Source organism: Procambarus clarkii, chromosome 31, assembly GCF_040958095.1.
Source record: "Procambarus clarkii isolate CNS0578487 chromosome 31, FALCON_Pclarkii_2.0, whole genome shotgun sequence".
Lineage (NCBI taxonomy): Eukaryota > Metazoa > Arthropoda > Malacostraca > Decapoda > Cambaridae > Procambarus > Procambarus clarkii.
The window spans coordinates 22,558,824-22,581,308 of record NC_091180.1 but is presented as its reverse complement, the minus strand read 5'-3'; the positions used below and the strand labels follow the sequence as shown (position 1 = coordinate 22,581,308).

The 22,485-nt window shown below is 42.9% G+C and overlaps 1 protein-coding gene across 21 annotated transcripts in view; it reads left to right on the top strand.

Annotated features, from left to right (window-relative positions):
- bt (projectin protein bent) overlaps positions 1–22,485 on the top strand; it is a 157,986-nt gene that overhangs the window by 66,569 nt on the left and 68,932 nt on the right. For 18 of the 21 annotated variants that reach the window (XM_069334528.1, XM_069334530.1, XM_069334529.1 and 15 more), the window contains 10 exons: positions 256–388; positions 1,371–1,606; positions 1,791–1,902; positions 3,823–3,852; positions 8,504–8,671; positions 9,131–9,255; positions 13,310–13,484; positions 14,426–14,579; positions 17,764–17,900; positions 18,364–18,527. In XM_069334528.1, the coding sequence (XP_069190629.1) occupies positions 256–388; positions 1,371–1,606; positions 1,791–1,902; positions 3,823–3,852; positions 8,504–8,671; positions 9,131–9,255; positions 13,310–13,484; positions 14,426–14,579; positions 17,764–17,900; positions 18,364–18,527 (1,434 nt within the window). The remainder of the gene's footprint in view (positions 1–255; positions 389–1,370; positions 1,607–1,790; positions 1,903–3,822; positions 3,853–8,503; positions 8,672–9,130; positions 9,256–13,309; positions 13,485–14,425; positions 14,580–17,763; positions 17,901–18,363; positions 18,528–22,485) is intronic. The other 3 variants (XM_069334526.1, XM_069334520.1, XM_069334516.1) reach the window with 1 other exon arrangement.

Sequence of the window (22,485 nt, the reverse complement as noted above, 5' to 3'; positions counted from 1 at the left end):
CAAAGGGGGAAAAATCCCTCAAATGAGGCCAGGTGATAGTTTAACATCATATAAATATTTCTTTTTGTGGGCAATTCATATAAACTAATTCTGTGACTAAAGATGACCTCTGTGGTTGTAAGAATAAATGTAAAAATGCTTATGACACTCAACGAGATCTGCCAACCGGTGGGAAAATGTACTTAAACACCGCTGGCTGTGGAGACTACACAAATAAACTGTTAGTTACCAGGGTTTTTATTTCGTTACTTGCAGGCGGTGTGCGGGAACCTGGAGACTGCTTGCCAGCTGAGCGTGGGTGAAGGAGAGAAGCCACCAAGCATCAAGCCAGAGGAGCCCATTGAGGGACCAGTGACCAAACCACTCGTCTTCGAGGTCCCATACACAAGTGAGTGTCACCCCTTAGTTTCCTCTTCAATCATCGAATAAATAAATGTGGCCGTTAAATGCTATATTTAGAAGCAGACAATCTTTGGTTCAGACGAATCTAGTCAATAGTTCTAGTCAAAGTCACGAGGCAAATTAGGTTACTGAGACAGTTTACATATTTCCGGATATAAGGTCACAGTTTTCTACTTCTTTGATTCTTTCAATTCATCTGCATATTTTCTTCATTTTTTAGAGTACTTACAAAAGTCTGAGACCCATTTTAGTAGTGTGGTCATTCATTACCCCCTGTGGAAGGTGTCGTGGGGGATGGTGGGTAAAGGGATAAGACTGAGCTGATGGGTGGGAATGTAACGTTCTCCGAAGTCACACTCAGCAACATCCCACCGCTGCCACCATTGTAACGTTGCTAACAACTCACTGTAATGGTTGCTATTAGCTTGTAACTCCATGACTGTAATAACTTGCATCTATATAACCACAAAGAATTGGGAGGAGTCCGCCCTCACAGCTGAAAATACTCAAACCAGTTATCGGGGGAGGGGGAGAAATGACTGAGATGTTAAAGATATCTCTACAATTTATTGCAGAACTGGATGGTAATAAGGTTTGTCTGGGATGACCCTGGGAAAAGTAGAAAGAGTGGAAGAGGGGAGAAGAGAGGAAAGGGGAAGGGAATGGGAGAAGAGGTGGAAAGGAGGAAGGATAATAAAGAAGAGAGAGAGAGAGAGAGGGGGGGGGGAAGAGGGAAGGAGAGATAGAAATAGGAGAGGGGAGGTGAGGAGAAAGAGAGAGAAGAGGTTTTAACATGTCTGGCCGTTACAGAAATAGGAACACCATAACGGGGCTTAGTGCGTGGAGTTTTGAGTGTGCCTTTGTGTGTGAGTTTGGGCACTGTAGTGTACACGTGACGACCCAAACATCCTCCCACTGTAGCGTACACCAGAAGACCCTAACATCGTCCAACCTCTCCTCATGTTCAGTTCCCGGCGCAAGGATTTCCAAGGTGGACGCCAAACTATTGAAGGACGGCAAGCCCATGAATGTGAAGGAGGTGGAGGTGAACATCCTAGACAAGAAGGTGATTTACACCTTCAAGAAACCCAGCAGGGACCAGTCCGGCAAGTACACCATCAGGATGTCCAACAAGGCCGGCGAGAGCAGCAAGGAGGTCAAGATCAACATGCAGGACAGGCCTTCTCCTCCTACTAATGTTGAGGTACAGCTTCATCTCCGTTTATGTACGCTCTCTTTAAGATATTTGCCTGAGCTTGAGAAGTCCGGGGATGCGTGATCGATCCCATAACATATTCGGAATATTTTATCGTAGATATATTAGGGTCTTGTGATTTCCATCTACGCCTGCGACTTGAGTGTGTCTTAACTTGTGTCCTCACTTGCAGGTGTCTGAGATCTTCTCCACGTCGTGCCTTATAACCTTCGGGCCGCCGAAGGACGATGGCGGTCTGCCTCTAACCTACTACATCATCGAGCGCCAGGACTTCTCCGTCAAGGGTAAGGGCGGCCAACTCCTGCGAAGGTTTGGCCATGTGAATGTGAACACATGTGTTCCAGAGGTGTGTGTGTGTGTGTGTGTGTGTGTGTGTGTGTGTGTGTGTGTGTGTGTGTGTGTGTGTGTGTGTGTGTGTGTGTGTGTGTGTGTGTGTGCCTGCGTGCGTGCGTGCACTCCTGTGGAAGAGAGAGAGAGATGAGTACTTTGAGTTTGTCCAAGTTTCAAGCAGACTCCTTGGGTTTTCTACTGTATTCCGTGCGAATGGGAACTTTACAGCTTCAGACTCGCTATGGTTCTCGTGTTCTGTTAGCAAGAACATGAAGAATCTTATGGGAGTTTTGTCAAAAGAAGCTGATAAAAGTTCACCGCCCGAGAGTTCAATTAGATTTTTGAACAGTTACGAACGTCTAGCTGAGTTCCTCCCTTGTTCTTTTTGCTTATTTTATCGTATTGCTGTTATGGCCGTATTATTTGTTTCACTTTTCATTACAAGAGAGCCACCTTGTTTTTCTTGTGAGCGCAAGTATATCCTACGTGTTTTATTTGTTCTGTTATTATTCCTCTTCGTGTGTCCTGTGCTTGTGCGAATGTTTTGGAAATCTTCCTCTCTGGGGCTGTAAATATTTGCTTTTCTATTTTTTAAATATTTTGATGATATTTAATCTAGCTTTTTTCTGAACTTCAGATACAATAGACACCATAAAATGCTTTTTCTCTATGTAAACCACTATATCACCATAGGACGGTGACCTATATATATTTTCTGAAATTCTATGTAATTTTCATAGCTTTTGTCTATTTATGCTGTTAACTTTCCTCTCAGTAGGGAGGTTAAATTATAATCTACTTTTCAATATAAGAATATTTTTAGATAGCTTTTAAGATCTTTTTATGTATAAATGATTAAGCTTATGGTCCATATTCCCCAAATACAACGAGGGGGGGACAGCGACATTCTGTGACAGGGGGGCGTCCATATTGTCTGGGGGTAGCTTTATCCCAGGGTCAGTGTAGGACGACCGTCTCTGCCTTTCCTGCCTTGAAATACTGCGTTATTGTCTTTGATGCGGCGTGGGAGTTAATGTCTATCAACCTCCGGAGGGCTATTAAGGCCTCCGCAAGTACTTGCCTACTGACTAACCAGCAAGAATAATTCAGTCCTGAGCATAGTCCAGGACTAAAGTAATCTCTCAAGAGTACACAGTATACACCGAGAAGCGTGTATATCAAGAGTATACACTGAGAAGCATGTATATCAAGAGTATACACCGAGAAGCGGGTTACATCTCTCGTTATTGTCTTCGTGTCGACCTCCCGAGGTGCTGCAAGAGGCGGTGATGCAGCGTGTAGCTATACGCAGGGTAGCGATGACAGCCATTAAGGCTGACTGAAGGGAATTAGGCAAAGGCGAGAAACGTTCTGGTCCCGTGGGAGACTATTCAAAGAGTGTAGACTAGTCAACCAAACACTGGAGGCTGCTCAAACAATATGGACGTCCGTCTGTAAAGCTGTAGTTTAAATTTAAACGAGATTTTGTGGCAGGGAGCACATTTATTCTTCACGATAACATTTTGTTCTAATGTGATATTAAACAACAACTATCAAATTATTACCGTTTACCATTCAAATTTATTAAATTTAATGATATATGTAAAGTTATTATTGTATAAACATTTTGGATATGGGTACAAAACCAATAAACATGCTCCTAACCTGCCACAGAAGCTCACTAGTTCTATTAGCTGCTAGAATTAAGGGTCCTCAGCCCATTCCGCTACATTTAGCCATCTGAGCCCCCTCTTATGCTGTAGCCAACTGTGCCCCCTGAACCTTCGCTATATTTAGCCATCTGAGCCCCTTTATGCTGCCGTCAACTGAGCCCCACCAACTCTTGTTGACACTTGTATTTCCTCTTCCTACAGCGTCACATCCGAGAATCTGGGAGCGAACAGGTAGAGAGTGTTCACTAACCAACTGATGTGGCCTGAAATGCTATCATTATAAAATCCTTTAAATTTCTTCATCTACTTTGTGCCTTATTCTTGAACTTAAGCAAAATACACCAGTGGGGAAACATTTGGTATATGCTAATGTTATTAAGAGGTTTTTATATAAAAACAGTGATTGCTCCTAAATAAGGTACAATGTTGATGGAGATCTTTTTTAAAAGTTTAATTTCAGAACAAATTATTTTTTAAATCAGGATGAAAACTTTTTTTTTCTAACAAACCATAAATAAGAGGGTTTTTTTGCCCTCGCCAAAATATAAAAAAAAAAACTCCCAAAGTAGACCCCACGTAGTGTAAATAATACTACATCAAATGATGTACTCGAACTGGCACCTGTTTTATGTCTCAACTTGTCTCTTAATAATTATATGATTCATAGAACTAACGATGAAATGCTAAGCAATAATTCAATATTTCTCAAATCCTTATAAATTACATATATTCATTTTAGTAACAATTTGCATATTAGATCTTAGTTGTTTCGCTCAACTGCTGACCTGGTAGAGAGACCTTTTCAAGAAGGCTCACGTTTTAACATAGTTTGTGCTTTCCCAGCGTAAAGTATAAGTTTGGTTTACTGTAGACTAAGGTGCACTACATATATAGAATCATACATCTGGCACCAGATACACGTGTAATCTTTCAGTTTTAGAAAAAAAGTGACATAGTTTGCTAATTTTTAGATTACAAAATTTTATTTTGCCAATTCAATTTTAAAGTTAAATTTAGTGTATAGACTGTTAATATGTATATAAACCCTATGCGCACAGGATACCATTTGTTTTTTATCCAATAAATGTTCAAAATGTCCATGTTTTAGTTGAATTAGCATGCATCAGTACCTGACTGCAGGGTGCTGATAGTAGCTAGTTATTTTCATGTCGGTATCTTTTGTTATTTGGTGTAATTCTGCATGAAGCTGATGTATTTAAATTTTTGATATACACATTTTCTCTTTGAGACGATACCTACATTTTTTTGGGGACGCCAGCAAATTTTTTTGTCCCTATTCCTATATTTATAAATAAACGCGTTAAAATCCCAGCTAAAAACATTACTTTGGTTTACAAGTTGGTACCTGACGAAGTTGTTATTTGTTAGTACCGCTGTAGTTGTTTATTTTGTCTGTTAGTTGGGACTGTACCAGAGACATCCACGATCATGTTGATCAGACCACACACTAGAAGGTGAAGGGACGACGACGACGTTTCGACTTAAGAATGGTCCAGGACGGACCGAAACGTCGTCGTCCCTTCACCTTCTAGTGTGTGGTCTGGGGCCAGATTCATAAAACAGTTACGCAAGCACTTACGAACCTGTACATCTTTTATCAATCTTTGGCGGCTTTGTTTACAATTATTAAACAGTTAATGAGCTCCGAAGCACCAGGAGGCTGTTTATAACAATAACAACAGTTGATTGGGAAGTTTTCATGCTTGTAAACTGTTTAATAAATGTAACCAAAGCCGTCAAAGATTGAGGAAAGATGTACACGTTCGTAAGTACTTGCGTAAGTGCTTCGTGAATCTGGCCCCCTGGTCAACATACTTTAGCCACGTTATTGTGACTCATCGCCAGCATCCACGATCATACCTTCTCTGTCCTCTCACGCTTGGTGACTCACGCTAGACTCACTCTCCACATCCAGGTGAATCCCATGTCATAACATCACTTGCTTCATCTCTCTTATGTTCTTAGTTACTCACTGTCTGTCTTAGTTCTATCTTGTACCTCTTGCGTTAAGTTTCTTCTAGTGCTTCTACACTCCTTGCCTTAGTGTTAGACTCAAGCAACGTGTCTTGGGGGAACTCACTCTACACCCTACACGTCTTGGTGTCTCACTGGCAAGACAGTGAGAGAGGGGGAAGAGAGAGATCCTGAGAGATGATGCTGTATCTCTTCACTTGTTCAAGAGAGCAGAGTGATCTCAGCGCAGCCATTTATCTCTCTTATTATATTTTTAAAATATGATTTCAGTTCCTGTTTTCAGCTTATATTTTGGTTTCTACATTTGCTTTTATGTTGATATTATAAATGTTTTTTAATTAGTACTATTCCTGTCGACCATCGTGTCCTTCTTCATTGTTTACTTTTTCTTGACGGTGTTGGTTGACAACACTCTCTCTCTCTCTCTCTCTCTCTCTCTTTCTCTCTTTCTCTTTGTCTCTCTCTCTCTCTCTCTCTCTCTCTCTCTCTCTCTCTCTCTCTCTCTCTCTCTCTCTCTCTCTCTCTCTCTCTCTCTCTCTCTCTCTCTCTCTCTCTCTCTCTCTCTCTCTCTCTCTCTCTCTCTCTCTCTCTCTCTCTCTCTCTCTCTCTCTCTCTCTCTCTCTCTCTCTCTCTCTCTCTCTCTCTCTCTCTTTCTCTCTTCTCTCTCTTCTCTCTCTTCTCTTCTCTCTCTTCTCTCTCTTCTCTCTTCTCTCTCTGTATTCCTTTGTTATTACAACTTTCCTATTCATATTTTGTTTACACCATTTCCATAATAATAATTGTATATATTAAACACGTGAGCATAACATTAAACAATCTTACATTTAACAACATTATACTGGTGTTGTTGTTATTATTATTATTTTATTATTATTATTATTATTATTATTATTTAACCGCCTTTTGTTTCAAAACATTTTCTTTATTAATAAGGACTGTTTTCAGTCTTAAATATAAACTATTCATCTTTGAGAAATCTCCAATAAATTATTAAAGTGAATATTCTAAGAATACCTGAAAGAGCTAATTTTATTTCAAGCTTCTTAACACAGTAATACAACTGACAGCTCGCTGGTGTGCCATAGACAATCACTCGACCATTGGACACATCGTGCGTATACAATCTTGGCAGCGCTGCAAGAGATTAGCAACCCTGGCTAGCCTATTATTGGGTTTTCATACTTTAGTGGACTATTTTCGGGGATTCAGTATATACAGTCGCAGCATTATATATATATATATATATAATCCCTTTGTGATCGCTAATAATTCTTCAGATATGTGTATATATAATTCTTGAATACACGACAATTTGGTTAAGATGGTCGTACGAGGTGCGGTATTCTCTTGCGCGCTGTTGTATCCGGGTCTTTGACTGTCGAACTTTGTGACTATTCTAGAGTTACCTAAGCAACTTCTACTTACTTCACTTGGAGATTATAAGTACCAGGATTATTAGGAAACACTATTTTGGCTACTTTAAGTTGTATAACTTGTAGTACTGACCAGTTTGTGTAGCAAATGTGGTGTTCTCACTTGTATTTAATAGGTTCGTCAAAACGTGTTGGACCTAAAAACAGCCTTTGACAACTATGAATCTTACTAATCTCTTGGTAGATCTTTAGACTTTGCCAAACTCACTAATAGATGAATCTTTCTTCTTAAAATTTTTAGATTTTTAAGAACTATCAAAGACTGCACAACTTAAAACTCCTTTTCTTGAACATGCTATACTTTGCAGACCATTTGAAAACTTCATAATACCCAAGATATTTTCCTTAAGCCATATTCTTAAGCTTTCTGGACATTCAAGAACTTTCGAACACTTTATAAACTGTATCTATACTCCTGTTAACTGTACATATACTCTAAGAAAACATTATTAGCGAGATGTATTTAACATTAAAATATGCTTTTTTCTTGGCAAAATTCATAAAACTCTTGTCAAAACTATTTTAAAATCTGACTTATAATGAATTTTTTGGAAAACTAAAACACCTTTAGCCTAACTGTGTTGAAAGTGAATTCAGAAGACCAACAATATAGCCTCTCCAAGACTTCTTATATCTCTATTCTCAATTACTTCAGACACGCGTGTCTTATAGGACCATTTTTGAGACACTTTAATAACTTGATTTTTAAGGACCAATTCTTATATAAATCAGACATATAGTGATTTCTGTCGGACTCCAGTTACAAGTTGTCTCTCGCAACGCAACACACAAGACAAATTGTTTAAAAAGTTACATTTTGATGCTCGACAAATCATTCTGGGATCAGTAAAGTAGCAAATTTAGTCATGGAAAACCAACGACGAACATTGACAAATTAGTTTTTATATATTTACCCACCAAACAGCCTAATAATCAAACATAAGTGACCATGATATTGTTAACACTGCCGCCAACTAAAAAATATAATATTCAGTAAAGAAATATATATATTTTTTGATCATTATTTATCTGAATTGAGATACATATCTCTGGAACATGTGCATGGAATATGTGCAAGGCGCACTGGAAGCTCGCTTTATCATCCTCGTCTTTGTCAACCTTTGGAAAAGAGGAACATCTATAAAATGGTTTCATTTTGACGAATTAGTAATTGTGTCTCAAGCGGCAGAATACTTTAACGTATTCATTTACACAGTACAGCATACATCATGTCAACACTACAGTGTATTAACACCACCCTCTTAGCACTACCCCGCAACGACCCCGTAGCACCCCCGCCACAACGACCCTCTCAGCCCCCCCCTCACAACGACCCTCCTTGGCACTATCTCACAAACAACATCCAATCAGGACCTCAAAGCACATGGTGACATCTAATGTGGGCCGGAGCACCACACTCAGGTAGTAACCCTTCTCGCTGACGCCCCCGACAGGCGGGTGGGCGCAGGTGGCTGAGATCCCCGCTGACGAACCTCTGCGCTTCAAGAGCGAGGACCTGGAAAACAAGAAACAGTACAAATTCAAGGTCACCGTCAGCAACAAGCTGGGACCCTCCGATCCATTCATTCACCCGAAGGTGATCCTGGCCAAGGATCCTTGGGGTGAGTACCACACAGCGTTTTGTTCCTTGGGATCAGTGTGGCCAATATTCTGCCATATTATTATCATATCCTGTTTTTTTGTAGATTGGTAGTTAATGGCAATTACATTTTCCAAAAAAACTACAGTCTTTGAAAATACCCATTGACTATGAGCTTAAGAGGATTGGTTGCAAAATTCTTTACGGTTTTTATACTCCTTTTTCATATAGCGTCCTTATTAATTTCTCCCTCTTGTATCCTCTAGTATCATATACTGTACATTGCCCTAACTTATGGCCCCCTACATATTGCAAAAAGGGTCCCTAATTTGGGAACTAGTGTCTTAGAGCTAGCATGTAAATCTTTCCAAGTCTGTGAAAATCTGCACTTTGCGTTCTCTCTAACCAAATTCTGGACTATGGCCTAAACCTAACCATTCCTTATTTTAACTGGTCTAATTGTGTTTCTGTTCTCAAACAGACGAGCCGGGTAAGATCTTGCACGTGGAGGTCAACGACTGGGGTCCAGACCACGCTGATCTCCGCTGGTCCAGACCGGAGACCGACGGCGGTGCTCCCATCACCGGCTACGTTATCGAGTTCCGGGTAAGAGACTCTTGTGTCTTTCCGAGTTTACATAAACAAATCGAGAGAATGGTTATAATTGGTTGGATCTTAGTTGGAGGTATATAAATGTAGGTAAGCATTTACACTTTATGATAGGCTTCGAGTAATTCAGAACCTAGAATTCTTACATTCAATCCATATAGAATATGATGCTGTGTATTTGAAGAGAAGTGTTGGAGGTGGAACTCTCAAACCACAGCCAGAGTGTATGAGGAGCAGTGTGTGTGAAACCCCTGATTGGGTTTCAGTGAAAGCCTCAGAACTCCTAGAGGATTCACTTGAATCCCAGATTGCTTTACTTTTTGACCACGTTCTGGTGTAGTGAGTTGTCTAGGGCATGTGCTTGGGAGTACCCAGTATGCAGGTTCGAATCCTCCTCGTGCCTCCTACTGATATTCTCACTGATACATCATGCTAATGGGATTTATTTGTGCATATACAAGACGAGTTGTTAACAGTTATTCTGAGATCTATTACTACCCCTGACAGTTCGATTTATGTAGTTAAACCTTCACTTTCAATTGTTAAGTCAAGCATGAAAATATTGCAATAGTAATAACTTACCAGTAATTAGAATAAAATATTCCTGATTACTTCAAATAGAATCTATATAAATAAACATCGTAGTCAGGTCGTGATACTGGGATAGGAAAGAGCATCTCTTCAAGGGAGTCAGCTGTAGGGAGTCAGCTTCGTGTGGTGTTCACTTTCTTAGTGTCTCTCCTCACTCTTGAGATGACTTACTTATCTTTTATATCCGGTTTGGTGTCTGCCTTTTCCAGTAGCACTGACGTGGGAATATCTCATCTGATGCCAATCTTTTCGCCCGTCTGTACATTCAATTTCCGTCTACATAGCCTATGAGTGTAGCGTTCCTGTACAGATTGTCTCTCCTCGTGTTTTTTTTCCCACAATACTTGCAGAAATTTGTCTTCCCTTGTGTATTCTTCACAATTGTATTAGTGCACGAATTAAATTTGTGTAAGAGTTTAGTTGTCATTGTAGAGGTGTAGTTTAACCTAGCACGGGTCTCGTCTCTTAACTTATGTCTGCGAGGTTAAATGTATATGTCTTGTAGTTTTTCCTTTCTGTATTTTCATATATAATTCGTTTTATTTGTTGTATTTATAACAGTTTAACGTCTTCCTAAAACAATGGCCTGTAATAAACTGTAATGATACGTTTGTTTCCCTTAACTGGCTACAGTACAGTTTTGTTCCTTTGTACAGTTAAAATAAGACATTCATTGTGCTCAGTCTAATTATCCTAATTTGTCCTTGTGATAATGATAATTTTTTTACCATTTTACCTTGGCTGGCTAAGTGGCTGAGAACCTCTGGCAAGTAACACCAGTGTTGAGGTGATGTTTTACACTTGCTGCCACTTAGTCAGACCCGGGGTATTATTTGTGGCCGGGAAGTTCCTCTCTCTCTCATACAGAGAGAGAGAGAGAGGAGCTGTCAGGGGTGTTGCCCACCACATGTTTATGTAATGATAATAACGTGTGTGTACCGTCACCCTACAGACTCGCGCCATGCCTGGGGCAGGAGAGGTGGTAAGACTGTGAAGGGTTCGGTGTAAGAGTGACACATATGGCGGGATCACCTATAATAAGCCTTTGGAGACGGGGACGCAACGTTCATTCGATTTGTTTTTAATACACATTGCGGCTATGGCTGCTATAACTTCCCATAGCATTCCAAATTATACCATTAATTTTCTTTCATTGCAATTGAATTCATATGGAAGTAAGAGATACACGAACAAATAACATCACGTTAGTGTGATCTCTGTGTGTAAGAGATGCATAAAACTATTGAAGTTAACGGATGAAAATGAACGTTGTGAGGCCGTTCCATAAGGCTTAAAATAGATCATGACGCCCCACTATGCAGTATTTGCCTTCATGGATGATTTCTGGCTATGCTAGAGCTTGGTAGACAGGCTCGGCGTTTGGCTGGGCCACACTTGCTGCACTAGGAAACAAATAAATTGAACCATTGGTCCATCATTTCTTTATTTGCTAGTGCATATCTAGCCTTGCGTCTATATTTCCAACTTTATAAACCGGATTGCCTTTCAGTGAGGTTGGTGGCTTGTGTTTACCTCCGTCACCAAGACTTAGTGTGTTGTGCTGTCCGCCACTAACATCCTCCCGCATACACTCCTTCACTTGTCACTCACTCAACCACCACCACCACCACTAGTAATGTTTACACTTGTAAATCAAATATATAATAATCGTTCCCCCACATAAAGTGACACGATAATCATATACCAAGATAATAACAAATGCACATAAGCATTTTTAAATACGTATTTAAAAAATAAACGAACATGAAGATATAGAATAAATATGTGACTTACGTGTGTGGTGTTCTTGTCTAACCCCCGCCCGCCCCCCCTGTCTGAGAACACACGCTTCACCAGCAGTAGGAGTCAACGGGTCTTCGTCAGCCTCGTCGCTGAGTCCTGGGATGTCGCTGGAGGCGGCGCCGTCTTGGCCGCCCACTCGTATCCCACGAAGACTTGGACCAAGTTTTCTTGCCAAGACTTGGCAACAATATCATTGCCAGCACTGATATTCCTTCCTGAGAAGGAAGCCACGGTGGTTGTCTTACCTCAGCAAGTCTACGTGCGATGATACTAAGAAATTATTAAGAAACTCTGCGCTAAATTATCTCAGGACTTTGGACATGTCTTAGTCTGACCTTCCATTTCACGCTGCTAAACTTATGTAATAACAGCTATGCTTTTATCGTTGGCATGGTGCTCATGCTCCAGGGAGCTGATGCCTAAAATCGTAATGGATATATTTTCAAAATATTTAAAAATGTTGTCGGAGAGTGAAGACTTAACATGTGAAGGTCGTCAGTCCCTAACTCAGAGACACCATGAGCGTCTTTACACCGGAGCACTTGGAGATGATATCATCTAAGACTATGAGGGTACGACCAAACATTAGCAGACTGTGAATGACCTTCTCAGATCCTCTTAATTAACTTAAATATCTCTGTGTACAAGTTTCTTCATCAGTTGCTATCCCTCAAGTACATGAATAACTATGTAAACCTTATAGTCTTTTGAGGTTGTTACAGTGCACGGCCGAGATAATCATCTTCGATATGACATAAGTGTCAATGGGTTTGTGCAGGACACAGTCACTTGTCTCCAAAGCACAGCGAATGAGTATCACTGTGTTATACCTGCACACCGCACCACATTGATCTTTTTCAATACGGTCAAGTGTCTCCAGCGACACCCGGATACTCGCGCCTCACAGTGTATCCAGGCTATCATGGCTTCACATCCCGGCCGTGAGATGACCATTTAGTCATGTCTCTCACCTTCCCTGCGGGGGCGCTACTCATGCCCTGGTCCTGCAGCACAGCCGGCACCCCTCGCCAAGATGTAGCGCCTTTACTACCACCTGTAGGTGGGTATTAGCGCGCCTTGTGAGGGCGTCTCCGCAGGGATGAGTGACTGGGCCAAGTTCTCTACGGTCCGAGGATCCCGGTCCACTTAGCACAATATAAATACTCTTCTTTCTCTGTCTCTTCTGTGTGTTTTAATTCGCTGGAGTTTTGTAGATATATAATAAATCTGTTCATTATTTCTATTTAGTTTAAATAAAGTTATTGTCATATTGTAATCAAGTTAATTTTGGCGCTTCACGCAGTAATTACTGGAGAAAGTTTCTCAATGAAGGGAATACATAGTCCATAACAACGCCTCACAGTAAACAACCATCTCCCTTTGTCCAAGATTTTTGTCATATTGTAATAACATAAATTAAGACAACTCCCATAACTTTCTAGGACAACTTAATTCTTGAATTTCTCCCTCCCCTTTCCCCTTTCCCTAACAAGTCCACTCTCCCCACCCTAAGGATTTCCCCATTTATACACACACACATTCCATCTCCGGTCCTCCTCCACCGCCCCCTTCCCCCTTGTCACCTCCCACACTCCCCTTACCACAAGGGCCTGCTACTCCTACCCTCACTGACTCTCAGCATCTTCCCCTTGTTCAGGACCGGTTCTCAGACTGGGCCAAAGGCATAGAGATCCAGGGCGACGTGACAGAGGGGACCATCCCTGACCTGAAGGAGGGCAACCAGTACGAGTTCCGTGTGAGGGCCGTCAACAAGGCTGGACCCGGCGAGCCATCAGATCCAACCAAACCCATTCAGGCTAAGCATCGCTTCGGTAAGGAGATCTAATGCTTTTAATTTTGTTTAGAAAAGGGCTGAGGGAGAATTTATCATACAATGTGGCTGATATTCATCTTTACAAATACCACTTCAAAATCTAGCTTCACCTCTCTCAAGATGAGGTGAGTAGGTAGGGATTGCCAAGATGAGGTGAGTAGGTAGGGATTACAGAGGTGAGGTGAGTAGGTAGGGATTACAGAGGTGAGGGGAGTAGGTTGGGATTACATAGATGAAAGTTCTAGGTAGGGATTACATAGATGAAGGGTGTAGATTGGGATTAGATAGATAAGGGGTGTATATTGGGATTAGATAGATAAGGGCTTTAGGTTGGGATTACAGAGATATACATAATCTATGGCTTCTCTGGACACAACAACACACTTACACCACCTAAGCCTCATCTGGTCTCCGTTTGTCTTCTGAAAAGCATTCCAATATTCTGTCCCGGGAATATACTCTTATCTTAATATAATTCCCACCTGCGCGACGCAAGCAGGGTATACCCTGCATGTGTCAAATACATGCTTGGCACACTCCTCTGGGGTTACCTTGCGCTGGCTCCGATGCTGGGTGGTGTGGGTCATGGGACCAGATTCACGAAGTAGTTATGTAAGCACTTACAAACCTGTACATCTTTTCTCAAACTTTGGCGGCTTTGTTTACAATTATTAAACAGTTAATGGGCTCGGAAGCACCAGGAGGCTGTTTATAACAATAACAATAGTTGATTGGGAAGTTTTCTTGCTTGTAAACTGTTTAATAAATGTAACCAAAGCCTTCAAAGAAAGATGTACACGTTCGTAAATGCTTACGTAACTGCTTCATGAATTTGACCCGGTTGTTAGACGTCGCTGCTCGCAGTCCCACTCCGCCGACTCTCTTTCCTACTAACTAGACTTTATCCACTTCTTATCACCCGTTTTCGTGAACCCACAGTGAAGCCGTTCGTGATCAACAAGGACGAGTTCAAGAACATTGTGATCAAAAAGACGCAGTTGTTCAAGCTGGACGTGAAGTACGGCGGTGAGCCTGAGCCGCGAGTCATCTGGAAGAAGGACGACAAGGAGGTGATCCCTGACGAGGAGCAGAGGTGAGTCTCCTGACGTCCGGTGTGGGGGAGGAGGAGGAGGAGGATTCTGCCACCTAGCATGGGCAGACACACGTGGAATGCTGAGTTAGGAAGAGGGGAAGGGGGGGACACGTGGGCCATGGAGTGGGGACAGTCATACGACACATGGAAAGGGGAGACACAGGGGGACATGGAATAGGGTTAGACAAAGACACATGGGGCAAGGAATGGGATGAGAGAGAAACGTGGAATAAGAAATGATATGAGAAAGACACGTGGGATATGGAATAGAGAGAGAGACACGCAGGAAACATGGAATGGGACTTGGAATAGGGGCGAGAGACAGAGACACATGAGACACAGAGTGGTAGAGACAACAATAAGACATAGATAGGAAGGAAACTAGATAAAGACTGTGAGAAACCGGAAACCCGGAACACAGCCGGAATAGCATGACGAGGTAATCACAAGTGTATACAGGGAGCAAATGACGAGCAGTTATAAAGAGGCGCCTCGGGTCTATGAGGGGAGGATCCCAGACACAACAGTCTGACGAGACGATATACTTATATTAAGATGTGGGTTAAGAAAACGCCAGTCGATCGTCGCATTCCATAACGCCTGGGTGTGCTAGGCTAGGTCTCAGATTTAAGGATTACCTCTTCCATGAATCTTTCTCTCACTCACGTACGTGAACCCTTTCATTAACATTTCCACAAGTGTAGCACTAGCTAGCGAGTCTCTGTGACAGTGAGGATGTTGATCTTAATCTCTTGCAATATTATGCTTGTATATGGAAATAATGATATTATATTTTTATGCTAAAATCCTTACCCCCTTAAAAGATCCCAGATGATCCTCTGTTCCTACGACAGGATACCCATTTGCCTCGTCCCTGGCTGGGTCAGCTTGGCTCCCAGGGACGATCCAGCTGGTCAATTGGTCATCCTGTGTATAATTTACCACTAAACTAAACCACCTAATTACTTTCAGAAATGTTATTGCCCATGTAAGAGTTTGAGCAGTTGTATAAACATGTACACCGTTTTCTTACAGGCTACCAGAACCTTACAACTGCCGAAGGTGACCACGAGTGTCTGGTTATATCTCAGGCAGAATGACAAGTGCCACTCACCTTCCCTTGGCCTTTTGTTAACACTCTCCCTCTCCGCTCTCCCTCTCCCCACTCCCTCTAGTTCCTCCCTATTCTGCCTCCTCAACTTCACATTTATATTGATATATTTTGAAATTTCATACACATATTTTTTAAATTATTATTTTGTAGTAACTATTTTCCCATGTTTTTTGTGAGTCTCCTGTTTTTATTATCGGTTTTTATTCTGCCTTAGTGAGGCTCTTCCTTATCTCCTTTAATCCGCCTTATTTATTCTTTCAAAATACCCCGCTGCTCTTTTTTAAGGTATAAAGTTGATCATAGCTACAAGTTACACTTAACACAATTCCACCTCTGATAGATGGCGTTGATTTGTTTACAAGAACTGTTGTTGTGGATATTTTACAGAAATGACAAGACTGTAAATACTTGGTAGTAATACCTGATCACTCGTAAAGAATAAATACGCCAGTGTCTTGTGTCTTCTTTGTTTGTCTTCCGTCTTGGCTGAGCGGAGGAGGAAACCAAGGATGACACCGTGTTTTGATTGTCCTAGCAACAGTTCTCGTCTAGACATCCACTTTCCGTGAATAACAAAACAGATCTTTGTTTTCTTATCACCAGAAAGCTGGGAACATAGTCAGTTTGTGGTAAAAGCAAGCGGCTCACTTGGAATCGAATTCTGAGTGGTGCTCGATGTGAGGCTTGGCAGCTGCTGCCTTGTGTAGACGCATCAAGGTCGCCAGTAGGCGCAGCTCCTGCTGCACATTACTGAAGGTTACCGAAGGAGTTCTGAGAAACATCATGGTGCCTCAAGAAAGGGTAGCAGACAGGCACTCTTGAAGATCACTAAGGAAGGTCATTGTGACATCCTTGAAGGTCATCATGATGCTTCTAAAACAGGTGACCATGACATGAGGGGCAGCTGCGAGGCCCACATCAGAGTTCAGACGTGGAGGCCTACGTCGTCTACTCCAGGAACGAGGAGGAAGGGGTCGGGTAGCATTGCTCCTCGGCCAAGCCTGCTCGTGCCTAGTGAGAGAGGCGGGTCGCTCCTGACGACACCCTCCTGCTGGAACGTGGTTCTGGTCTGAGAGAGGCTGCTGTGTTTTACCACAAAACTTGTTTATTTCTATGTGTGTGCATGGGCGCCGCTCCTCCCTTGGTGGTGGACGGCCCATTCTGGATTGGTAAATGGTTTAAACTCTGCGTTTAATTTTTTTGTTCGCTCTGCTAGATATAATTATGATGCAAGGGTTTGCATATATTGGTACAGTTCAAGCTGTAATATATCAAACTATTAGATGTTTAAGGAGCTAAGATCGCAGCTAACCCGTGGCGTGGTGAGCTTGTTAGAGCTTTTGCTAAGTATACAGTTATATGCCATGCATAGCTAAACGTACGCGCATGCTTCAAATATATTAAGAAATACATTAGTGCATGATTATTGTCAGTGATACACATTGTTTTAAGATAATGTCTCCTTGTTGAAGGTCCTTGTTGTAAAAGTTCCGTTGCGTTGCATTCCGTCTACATAAACAGTGTTACAGTTGTGGCGGAGCTCCGTGCTTGCTCCTGGCAGGTGTGCCACAGGTTATTATGACGTAAGATGTGCTACTCTTGGCTGCATCAGTTCAGTACACGAGAGTGAGGTGAGTGCCCACACTGGCAGCTGCTTACTGACGTACACACTCTGTTTCCCGCCCAAGGACCCTTGGGGGGGGTCTCTCCGTCCTCCCAGCCGTCCTGGCAAATCACATACCACTTTTACCAGATAGTTTTGGGGAAATAATAAATATCGATGATCATGGTAATCTTAAATCCAGTCAGCGGCACCGTTATTCATCATTTAATCCTGGGTCCCCGCCCCCTTTCCCTCCACCCCCCCCCCCCTTCCCCCTCGACCGCGAACGGTGCGGAAGACCCAATCATCTTTGCTTCAGATCAGACCCGTGTTTCATCTCCAATCTCTGATTAGCTTCCCTCCCTCCCCCTTCCTTAAGATGTTTTTAGGCACATGCATGACTTTGTAAATAATTAGAAGCGATGCATATGACTTGAGGCGTGACGAGTTGTATCTCCCATGGGCAGGATCACCATCGAGCAGTTCGAGAGGAACACAGTCTTCACGCTGAGGAAGGGCGTCCGCTCCGACACCGCCAAGTACAAGCTTCAGCTCGTCAACTCTGTGGGCGAGTGTGAGGAGGAGGCGGACGTGGTGGTGCTTGGTACGTCTGGGGATGCGTCCTCTTATCCTTACACGCACACACGCACACACGCACACACGCTCACTCACTCACTCACTCACTCACTCACTCACTCACTCACTCACTCTCTCTCTCTCTCTCTCTCTCTCCCTCTCTCTCTCTCTCTCTCTCTCTCTCTCTCTCTCTCTCTCTCTCTCTCTCTCTCTCTCTCTCTCTCTCTCTCTCTCTCTCTCTCTCTCTCTCTCTCTCTCTCTCTCCTCTCTCTCTCTCTCTCTCTCTCTCATTCTCCACTATACAGTAAACCAAAAAACATGGACAAAGCACTATACCAGCACCATCTATACACGCCCCATACCACCTCAAACCACTATGATGACAACAGAACAAGTGTGTTTAACAACAAACTCGAATGCAAATTACTCCATATATATTTCCCCGTGTGATCAACATGACGCTACTCTTACGTCTATGTGTGTTCCGTCAGGCAAACCCACCAGGCCCGAAGGCCCGCTCTTCCCGGAGGAGATCCGCGCCGACCACGTCACCCTCAAGTGGAAGAAGCCCCTGGACGATGGCGGCCTGCCCATCGAGGGCTACGTCATCGAGAAGATGGACATGGACACCGGGGCTTGGATCCCGGCTGGCGAGGTAAGCCGGCCCAACGGTTTATATTGTATCTTCTTTCTCGGTCATTTGCTTACTGGGCGTGTGTGTGTGTGTGTGTGTGTGTGTGTGTGTGTGTGTGTGTGTGTGTGTGTGTGTGTGTGTGTGTGTGTGTGTGTGTGTGTGTGTGTGTGTGTGTGTGCGTTTCTCGGTCATTTGGTTACTGTGTGTGTGCGTGTCCCAGTATGTGGGTTACTGTGTACGTGTCCCCGTAACTTGGTTCCTGTGTGTGTGTGCGTGTCCCAGTAACTTGGTGTGTACATGTACCGGGTTTCTGCATGCGGGTTCTGTTAACTAGGTGTGTGTGTGTGTCCCAGTAACTTATGTGCGTGTCCCGGTAACTTGGTGTGTGTGTGTGTGTCCCAGTAACTTATGTGCGTGTCCTGGTAACTTGGCGTGTACGTATCCTTGTAACTTTTCGTGAGCGTGTCCTGATAAGTTGGTGTGCGTGTTTGTCGGTAACTTGGCTACTGTGCACATGTGCTGTTAACTCTGCGTGTGCGTGTGTCCCCATAACTTGGGTAGAGAGAGACAGTTCGGGCAACTTAATAGAATATGGTAGTTAGTCTCCTCAATCATGACAGCTGTGTTTACATTGATTCAACAGCTGATGAGCTTCGAAGCTCCGACATCGTACAAACATACAATATGTTGTTTATAATCATGATATTCTTCGGTTATGTAGAGTTTGACATTCCTAAAATGTTTAATAAATGTAAACACAGATGCCATAATAGTTGGGAGATGTACAGGTTTCGTTAGTGGATAGATGTTTGATAAATCAAGGTGCTGGTTATAGCTAAGATACGACTGGCGTGGAGGACGGAGCTGGTGGATGGGTTATAGTTTGTGTGGGTGTGTGTGTCTGGCCGTGTTGACTTAGCGTCCGGATAATACATGTTAATCCGTTCCTTCACCGTGTCCGATGTGTCTTGCCGCTTGTTATACATACACATGAAGACATGCATGCATATATTAATGACCTGTTGTGTGTGGTTTATGCAGACACCCACACACCTTGAGTGTCTGCCTCCCAGGGGTCACTCATGTACACCCCTAATCACTCTGCTTCAGTGATATATACATGTGTTTGTGGCCGTCACCACAGCCGCTCACTCAGCTCCACTTTACACGCATAAACACCAGCACTCAAAACACCAACACGGAGAGGAAGAGAGGCAGCGGCGGGCGGGCAAGCGTCGTGGTGAGCGGCCGAGGACCGCTTCCCCGCCACACCCTACCCCTGAGCGTGACCCCAGTGTGACCTCCCCGGTGTCCCTCTCCCTCCCACAGTACATAGCGGTTCCTCAGCGGGCCTCTCTCTCCCGGGCTCCCATCCTCGCCCCAACACACGCCAGCAGCTCCACTCACCGTAAAGGCTCCTACAGGAGTCCTCCACAGGAGTCACTGATTCACGTCCAGGTAGCTTTTTTTTTTTCCTAGACGTGATGCTTCACTCTCTTAAGAGCCCCAAGAGACTGTACACAGGGGAGAGCCATTATATCTATGCCATCCCGGTAGGTCTGTACAACGTAAAGAATCCCTGTAACAAGCTGTAGAATGGTTTACACTGTATAGAACCACCCTCCTAACACTGATACGACTCTACACTGGACAGTTTCCTTACTATACCGGATACAGTTGAGACAACGACTGCAGCACTCTTGACTGAACATTGGACACAAGTACCGTAGTTCCTAGTCCACTACGGCCTCTCCATAGCCCGCGCTACTTGGAACTTTCGTCCCGAGTTGCTGAATCTAGTACAACAAACGACAACTGTAGTTCGTACTCTGCTTCGACTGGGCTCTACAGGTAGTGTTGACTGAACTCTCCCAGGTGTTGAAGAGTCACGGTGGAGAGAAACACGACCACAAGTTTAGCCTTTGTGTCAACATGACGCTTAGCATGTAAGGGCTTTCTTCAGGTCTCAACTAGACAACATTTATACGCGGTAAGAAAATGATTTACAGGTTAGGGGGGGGGACAAGGTGTTCCAAGCTTTGTGTATGCCTCTGGGTAGATCTTAATGCTACCAACTCCTCATGGTAGATCATCATGCTGCTATCTCCCTCAATCACCGACGAAAGAAGGAAGTCCGGTCCATTTCTCAGGTTATCAACTCCCGTCATAAAACCCTTACAAGCGAAGCGTCACCCACAAATGTAATGATCTCTCTTCCCGTTGTTTCTCTGTTAACCGTTGCCTCGCTTCAACACGACAACGGTGACAACACTCTGTTAACCGTTGCCTCGCTTCAACACGACAACGGTGAGAACATTCTTGTCACTGCTTCAGTTTAGTAGCAACAGTAACGGGACACGTGGCCACATATATTACTGTTGTCTGACTGTTGACAAGGAGGCTGGACTCGTTGATCTGCTGCGTGGTTTACACTCAACAGTTCTTGATGGCAAGCCATTCATACTCCTGAGCTAGATTCACGAAGCAGTTACGCAAGCATTTACGAACCTGTACATCTTTTCTCAATCTTTGGCGGCTTTGTTTACAATTATTAAACAGTTAATGAGCTCCGAAGCACCAGGAGGCTGTTTATAACAATTACAACAGTTGATTGGCAAGTTTTCATGCTAATAAACTGTTTCATAACTGTAACCAAAGCCGTCAAAGATTGAGGAAAGATGTACACGTTCGTAAGTACTTGCGTAACTGCTTCTTGAATCAAGCCCCCCACGAGGCAGACTATATAGGTATATACTGTCTTAGACTATATATATATATAAGGTGGACTATGAGGGTCAACTGATACTTAATATGAGGTAGATTGTAATAGAGACAATGAGGTAGACTAAAGTAGACTTTGAAGTCGACTATGATGTTGGCTGTGAGGCAGAGTGTGAGCGGTAGCCGCGAGGTATAGTATGAAGTAGGCTTAGGTAAACTCCTCTGTTTTGCCAAGTAGGATAACACCATCTATAATTACCATGCGTATATAACACATTAAATAACAACCCTGTATATACTTAAAATACAACACAATTAACATTTCATTTCGATGTATTTTATGGTAGAGGTAAATTATCATTAACCATATCTTTTGTTGTATTTAGTTTTCTTAAATAGCTTCTAAGGAGTGCATTTAAAGGGAAGATAAAATCCAAACTGACTTGGACTCCGTACGGCAGTTGCATCAATAAATGACTAAAATAACTTCCATTCACAAACATGAGGAATTAAAAATAACGTCATTTTTCGCCCCATTAGTAAAGCAATTTACTCAGCCACCTTCCTATTACTATCTTGTTAATTACACCAATTTCCCTATTTTTATGAGTCTCTTAATCGGCATCTACATTAGGGCGGTCACAAAGCCCGTTTTCTGTTAAAGTGGTCTAAATCGGCTTCCATATTAAGGCGATCAGTAAACTGTTTCTCCCCCTGATAAGGTTTCTAGGAAACCGGTTTACCATCTTAAGATTGTCACTATAAAAAACATTCCCAGCTAAGGTGGTCACTACACCGGTTTCCATGTTAGGGTAGTCATGAACTTTGTTTTCCCTGATTAAAAGTTCACTAAACAAGCCATTATCCATATAAAAATATCCAGTAAACTACGTATTTAAACATTTCCCCCTCTCTAGATGACTATTAAACCAGCCTTGTAGAAACGACGACCCCTCTTTAAGGTAACAATAAACTAGTTTCCCCTCAGGAAGCTAGTATAGGTGAGCTAGAATAGGCTCACTTTCCCGCAGGAAAAGAGTGAATAGTCTAATTCCCCCTCAGGAAGCTAGTTAATAGGCTATACTTACCCTCAGGAAGCTAGAGAACAACAGGCCTACTTGCCCTCAGTGTGGTGAAGAAAATACTCCTTTAAGGTCTAACTCACCGTTAGACTTGATCGTCGAGAACGCTACCTTTCTTCGAAATTAGGGGTCGGTTAAGTGGGTGTTTGTTTTCTGCTCAGAGGTCCGGATAATCA